Source organism: Chenopodium quinoa, unplaced genomic scaffold (genome assembly GCF_001683475.1).
Source record: "Chenopodium quinoa cultivar QQ74 unplaced genomic scaffold, ASM168347v1, whole genome shotgun sequence".
NCBI lineage: Eukaryota > Viridiplantae > Streptophyta > Magnoliopsida > Caryophyllales > Amaranthaceae > Chenopodium > Chenopodium quinoa.
Window position 1 is genome coordinate 742,724 of NW_018742980.1, and position 7,599 is coordinate 750,322.

General features: G+C 36.6%; 1 protein-coding gene across 2 annotated transcripts; it reads left to right on the top strand.

Annotated features, from left to right (window-relative positions):
- The first annotated feature begins 1,091 nt into the window (after nt 1–1,091).
- On the top strand, nt 1,092–2,720 carry LOC110729346. 2 transcript variants are annotated; one of them, XM_021909079.1, is made up of 3 exons: nt 1,092–1,684; nt 1,791–2,006; nt 2,119–2,720. In XM_021909079.1, the coding sequence occupies exons 1-3, from the start codon at nt 1,268–1,270 to the stop codon at nt 2,134–2,136; spliced, it is 651 nt and encodes a 216-aa protein (XP_021764771.1). In that variant the 5' UTR covers nt 1,092–1,267; the 3' UTR covers nt 2,137–2,720. The 2 variants fall into 2 exon arrangements, with proteins under 2 accessions (XP_021764771.1, XP_021764770.1); XM_021909078.1 differs by having other exon boundaries at nt 1,791–2,720.
- The last annotated feature ends 4,879 nt before the right edge of the window (nt 2,721–7,599 follow it).

Consider the following 7,599-nt stretch of genomic DNA (forward strand, 5'->3'; position numbering starts at 1 on the left):
TCAAGTAACTAATTTGTTTTTTATGAGAATTAAACTAAGGAAAATAGATAAACTAAAACAAATTGAATAAGGAAAATGGGTTGGATGTTACTCAGTAATCCGATGTAACCCACCACAGAGTGGAGAATCGGAGAAAGATATAAAGATGCATGCCCAAGAAAGTTTTCACAAGTAGTATGGTAAATATTTTATGTTGACACATTGTTGGCAAATTATGAGGAAAAAAAAGAAATGGGGTACTGGAACCATGCTACTACCTTCTAATAGTCGAGGAAGTAAACGATCAGGGTCCGATTATTTAACAAACGATAGTGAAGAAAATCGACCTGATGGAGTTAAGAAGATGAAGAGTTAAGGTAAGGAGAAGGCTACTTCTTCTACTATCAACATTGATAGTTTGACCTCTACTCTTGATGAGTCTAGTCTCAAGAGGCACGAACAAGGAGAAAGGATGTATTCTTTAATCAAAGAGCGAAGTGAAGACAGAAAAAGACAAATGGAGGAGGAGACAAAGATTAGAATATTCAGCATACTAGTGGCAAATCCTAACCGTGACAACGATGATGAAGAATTGTATCAAAAGTTGAAAAATGAATTTAGGGGTAGATTTATTTAGTGTTAGTTATAGGTTTCTAGGCTTGTTACAATTTCATTGTTTAAATGATATTGTATTCTATCGGCTTTAGTTAAATTCCAATGTTATTGCAAGATATTTTAGTTAATTTGTATGTTATTGTTTAGATCAAACTAAATGTTATTGTAATATATATATATAGTTCCAATTCATGTATGTTAAATATATTATTATTTATATTAATTAAAAACAAAATAAAAAAATCTTATAAGCTTTACAGTATGTCATGTCATATCACATAATTTCTGACATAGCTTGATGATGTACCTAACGTGCCTTGTAATAGTTTGAGTGTTTCATTTAATTGAAATCCAACATATATGATAAGATATCTTCAATCTTATCTTCAGAAGATATCCAGTAAATCTCGGCCCTTAAATTTTACTATCTTATCTTATCTTCTATATTTTTACAATCTTATCTTCTATATTCAATAAAATCTTATCTGTAATTTTATTTTCACTTGATAAATTTAAAGGTTCACTTCACATTATACTTAATACATTTACTTTCCTTCCGTGCAAATCTCAAATTTCTTGCAAATATTATAAAATATTCATATTTTCACAATACGAAACGAACTTTGACTTCGGTTCAGGTTCATCAAGTTCTAGTGATGAAATACGTGATTGGATGTTGATGGATTTAATTCAGGAAAACCAACATATACAAGAGGTGGAGGATGCAATAAGAGAAGTGCTTACCTCTACTGTTCAACAACCCACAACTGAGAGTTCACGACCAAGGTCGAGGGACTATGTGCCAAGAGATCGCGAAGGGGCTCACAAATGCTTGATGGAGGGTTACTTTAGTAACACGCCACTCTACAATGATGAAAAATTTCGGCAAAGGTTTCACATGCGGAAGCCAGTTTTTATGCGCATTGTGAATACCCTACCCGAAGTTGACGATTATTTTAAGCAAAAACCGGATGCCACTGGGAAACTAGGTGCTTCAAACTTGCAAAAGTGCACCGCGGCAATAAGAATGTTAGCATACGGCACATCAGCTGGCCATGTTGATAAGTACCTCAAGTTTGGCGCAAGTACGGTAAGAGAGTGTCTCACTCATTTTGTTGAGGGAATTATTAATAGCTTCTCTGCAGTTTACTTGAGGAAGCCAAATTCTGATGACATATATCGTCTCCTTTGTGAAGGAGAAAGACGTGGTTTTCCTAGCATGCTTGGGAGCATTGATTGCATGCATTGGCAATGGAAAAACTGTCGAGCAGGGTGGAGAGACATGTATCAAGGAAGATAGAGAGGCAATTGTAATCTTAGAAGTCGTTGCTTCTTGGGATACATGGATCTGGCATGCATTTTTTGGGACACCTGGGTCAAATAATGATATCAATGTCTTGCAGCGATCATCGGTATTCGATGACTTACTAATTGGACGAGCTCCAAAAGTTCAATACATTGTAAATGGAAAAACGTACACTATAAGTTACTATCTAACAGATGGTATCTATCTAAAATGGGCAGGTTTCATTGATGCCATAACTGCTCCCCAGACTGCTAAACAAAAGTTATTTACTAAGAAACAAGAAAGTGCTAGGAAGGATGTGGAGCGTGCATTTGGAGTACTTCAAGCTCGATTTGCAATAATAAGAAATCCTGCTTTGGCATGGCACCTTGAAGTATTATGGAAAATTATGATGGCATGTATTATAATGCATAACATGATTGTAGAAGATGAACAACATATGTATCGAAATTATCAAGATCCATGTAGTGATTTTGCTAAAGAACAACCCGAGACACTAGCTAGTTCATCAAGTGAAAACGCTAATTCGTGGGCCTATCCTTGTTAGTCGTGAAAGATACGAGTATGTGGAGCGAGATTTAAGCAGATTTATGGAAAAAAGGGAAGAGCTTCACAACAAACAAATGCATATGTCATTGAAGAAAGATTTGGTTGAACATGTTTGGAGAAAGTTTCAAGGACCGAATTTGAATTAAACATTGTATGTAAAAAAAGGAGATCAGTATTGTTATCATTATTGTTTATGTTTGATGTTAATTTAAATTTAATGTCTCTTTCTCTTATTTAATGTAGTTTTCAATTTCATGTCGATTATTGGTTATTATTGAATGTTATTATTTAATGTATTTTAGTATTTTTCAAATGTTTGGTATTTTACTATTTTAAATATTATCTATATATTTAAAATTTACTAACACACATTTTTAATATAATTAAACTTAATAAATTTAATAAATAATAATAGGTACAATGTAGTGAGATATACATAAAAGTAAGAGAGAGAATAAAAGAGTATTACAAGAGGATACTCTTGTTGTGGGAAATTATAGAGGAGGAGGAAAATAAAGAGTATGTAGATAGTAGAAAGTGGGGTATAGGAAAAAGTACATGATGTATCAAAAGGAGAATAGGAGAGAGAGTGAAAAATTAAGGAATTAGAGTACTCCTATTGAGGATGCTCTTAGGAAGAAAGGAGAAAAGTAGTATGATAGTAAAAGAATTTGAGGGATTAGGGCTTTCGAATTCTAGGTTTTTTTTAATTCTGATTTTTTTTTGTTTTTTTTTTTGTCATTAGGGCTAATGAAGACCCCTATTTATAGACGTAGTAATCTAGGTTTAGGGTTTTAGAGCCGCGGCGTCAGGTGGTGCGCGCAACTCTCAAAGTTGCGCTGGAGTGCCGAACGCAACTCTAAAAAATTTAGGGTAGTAGAAAGGGCTCAAATACCATGTTAAGATATGTGCATAAAGGCTCAATCCTCTTATTTCACCATGGCCAAAATATTTATACACCTTCTCTATTGCGCCTTGAACAGCAAGGTAGAGGTCTTATTACAATAGGAAACTAATCATACTATCCTAAGATAAGATTAACAATATAGCAAATAAATATATCTTTTCCTAACAATAATATGCTATCATATCTTTTCCTAATACCCCCCTTAAGTTGGAGCACTTGGATCAAAGATGCCCAATTTGCCAAGGAGATAATCAAATTGTTGTTTTCCCAAGGCCTTCGTAAATATGTCAGCTAGTTGTTCTGATGTTGGCACATGCGTAGTGGTAATAAGACCATCTTGAATGGCGTCACAAACAAAATGGCAGTCAACCTCGATATGCTTCATGCGTTCGTGGAAGACTGGGTTCTGTGCAATGTGTATAGCAGCCTGACTGTCACATCGATAGGTATAGGACGTGGATGGTGAACACCTGAGATTAATAGCAAGCCTTTTAACCATTTCAATTCACACGTTATGGCTGCCATGAAGCGATACTCAGCCTCGGCAGAAGATCGAGCCACCTTATGATGCTTCCTGTTGGTTTTCCAAGCTATCGGAGAGTGGCCCAAGAAAACCAACCAACCTAATAAAGAGCAGCGTGTGAGTGGACAGGCTGCCTAGTCTGAATCACACCAGCCATGTAAGGAAAGATCACTATCAGACCGCAACAATATACCTTGGCCTGGAGTGCTCTTTAAATATCAGACAACTCGTAATGCTGCCTCCCAATGTTCTTGCTGCGGTGCCTTCATAAATTGAGAAAGCACATAGGCTGATTACGTTAAGTCTGGACGAGTGAAAGCTAATTACACCAAACGCCCGACCAGTCGACGGTAAGGTTCTGGATCCGTGAGCAGAGAACCAGTAGCCCGTGCCAAATGATGGTTCTGCTCAATAGGAGAGATAGCAGGCTTTGAACCTATGAGTCCTGTTTCCGAAATTATATTAAGATCATACTTACATTGTCATAAGAACAAGCCTGTGGTACTTCGAGCAAATTTAATGTCGAGGAAGTATTTGAGAACACCCAAGTCCTACATATGAAAACAAGTGCTCAAATAATTTTTGAATATAGTCAGAGCAGCGGAATTATTCCCAGCAACTATCAAATCATCAACGTAGACAAGTACATTATGTTGGATAGACCCCTTGGTATAAGTAAAAAGGGAGTAATCTGAGTACAATTGTAGAAAACCATACTTTTTCAAAGCCAAAGCGAGCTTAGTAAACCAACATCGAGGGGCTTGTTTAAGGTCATATAAGGATTTGCGTAGACGACAAACAAGACCAGGTTCATCAGAACTGAAGCCCAGAGGAAGTTTCATGTACACTTCCTCATCTAAGTCACCGTGAACGAATGCAATGTGGACATCCATCTGATGCAATTCCCAGTTCTTTGAGGCGGCAATAACAAGAAATGCTCGAATAATTGTCATCTTAACTACCGGGGCAAAAGTTTCATCATAATCTATGCCTTCGGTTTGATGGTTACTAAAGACAACCAATCGTGCTTTCAAACACACAATACTTCCATCAGAGTTGTACTTAATTTTGTACAACCATTAACTACCAAGGGCCTTTTTCTCAGGTGGCAATTTCTCCAACGTCCACATGCCACTATTTTCAAGGGCACGCATTTCTTCTTTCATGGCCATCTTCCATCCTTCATCTTGTATAGCTTCTTTGAAGGATCGTGGCTCTTTGCTTGCTGTTATTGTTGTAACAAAATTTTGGTGTTTCACAGAAAACTAATCACAACTAACATAATGTGCTATAGGATAAGGCATACCTGAGGAAGGTGTTGAGATAGGATCGGATGATTTGGCGGATGGACTATTCGTTGATACATGAGTGTGAGTCACAAGAATCCCGTAATCTGACTGATGGAATTTTTTGACGATGTCCACGTCCCATATTATCAGTGTCCGTAGCACCCTCTGATAACACATTTATATACTCATTTTTGTATGTTATATTTGGGTGTTTATATCATATTTTCTCTATATATTTAATATTTTAGAGCTATTTTTCTTTATATTTTGATATTGCTCTCCTCGTGCTTTCTTTCTTTGTTTTGTAGGATTTATGCCTAGAAGAGCGCATTTGAAAGCTAAGTTGAGTTAGGAACATCTAGAAGATTATGAGTTTGACATCATATGATCACATTCCAAGATTGCAGAAGTTGCATTTTCATGAGCATAGTGTGGAAATTGCTTTGCCTTGGCCTGGTCCTGGCTTGTTGCATTAAGCCTTGGGTTGGTCGTGGCTCCTCCGTTTGTACTCAAGAAAAATACACCAATGCAGTAGACACCACGGGTAGGCCGTGGCTCGACTTCAATGGCCACGGGCAGGTCGTGGCTAGCTTCAATGCAGCGTTTTGGATAAGTTTTTGCCGACTTTGAAGACTCCTAATTCCACTTTAATTCCTTAATGTTAATGCTTAAATATAGCTTATCTTTAGGGGTTAATAAAGGGGGTTCTGCCGCAAGCAACCATCCACTTGATTAGAAATTTTAGAGTTTGTTATCCTCCTTTAATCTTTTGATTATGTTTGAGTAGTATTTTATTCTAGGGTTAGGTTGAACCCTAGCCATGATTGATACTTGATTTATTCTCTTAAATTCTCAATTAATTGTTTATATTGTTCATGCTTAATTGATTGTGCTTATGCCAGTACTAGATTAGGGATAATTGGTATTGTTATTATTCCTTTGTCTTGACCGCAACAGAAGTTGGGTTTTGACGGATTTAGATAGATTAATTAAGGGTATGAAATTCACCACGGAAGTAGGTAGAATGGATTGTTAGGAAGTTAGAGTGCCAGACTTAATGTCTTTAATTTGCATGATTCCACGGAAGTAGGTTTGATTGTTGATTAAGGAAGTCATTGACAACTCGGGAGAGATCTTTGGTATTTTATAGGGTGTGCCTTTCCTTGTGAACATATAATTGATTGATTGGGGTAAGAATTTTTCTTGTATTGATTATGCTAGTGGTGATACTTAATTCTAGATGTTATTATTATTTGATTTTCTTTTGTTAGTAATAGTATAATAATTCCAACCCTATGTTTATTTAACTCAACTATTATTATTCATAGCAAACCAATGTTGATAATACCTTCTCTGTGGGATCGACCCTAACTTACCCTACTACATATTAGGAGGATTAGTTAGGCTTTTATTATTTTTGTGGGTGTACGACCGCCTACCACCCTCAGACTTCTCTCCCTGTGAAGATGCTGTGGAGGGTGAGTGAGGTTAGGTAGCAACCTGTTGAGGTGTTGGCGCAACACGTTCAGGTTGCGACCCATGTTCTGACCCCCATCATCCTCCTCTATAGCATTAAAAAAATCCATAGCTCCTCCGCTATAAATACTAGCATGAGAATTATCAATGGCATTGTCAATATTGGTGCCCTCAGCATCCAAATTTAGGTATACATCCTCAAAAAATCGTACATCCCTTGAAACAAAGAACTCCTTTTTGTCTAGATCAAACAAATACCACCCCTTTTTCCCGAAAGGGTGCCCACGAAGACACATTTACGACTACGGCTCGCAAATTTGTCTCTTTTTGCCTTTTGATTATGTGCAAAACACAAGGAGCCAAACACACGCAATTCACTAAACAAAGGTGGGCTGCCAAATAACATTTCATAAGGAGTTTTATCATCAAGAATGACAGACGGTGTACGATTAATAATATGAGCAGCTGCAAGGGCACACTCCCCCCAAAAATAAATTGGTAACCCCCCGAAAACGAAGGGCACGGACAACATTTAAGATGTGTTGGTGTTTTTTTTTTTTACTCTCCCATTTTGTTGAGGGGTTTCCACACAAGAGATTTGAAACACAATGGCATTTTCCATGAAATAATTTTTCAAGCAAAAAAAATTTTGTGTCATTATCACTACGTGCAATTTTTATTTTTTGAGAAAATTGTTTTTCAACCATGGCTATAAATGACATGAACATTTTAAAGACCTCTGTTTTATCAAGCAATATACAAATCCAAACTGCACAAGAATAATCATCTACTAAAGGCAAAGAATAATGAGCACCAAAAGACGAGGGTTCGGTATACGGCCCCCATAAATCACAATGTACTATCACAAAAATACGGGTTGCCTTATTCTCACTTAAATAAAATTTGTCCCTAGTGTTTTTAGAACGATGGCACACTTCACAATCTTTATTCAAAT

What these genes read in the sequence shown, in the direction of transcription:
- LOC110729346 (XM_021909078.1), top strand. Translation starts at nt 1,268, where the DNA reads ATGTTGATGGATTTAATTCAGGAAAACCAACATATACAAGAGGTGGAG. An exon ending in TCAAGTTTGGCGCAAGTACG is followed by an intron (nt 1,685 to 1,790) that starts GTAAGAGAGTGT and finishes TCCTTTGTGAAG; the next exon opens with GAGAAAGACGTGGTTTTCCT.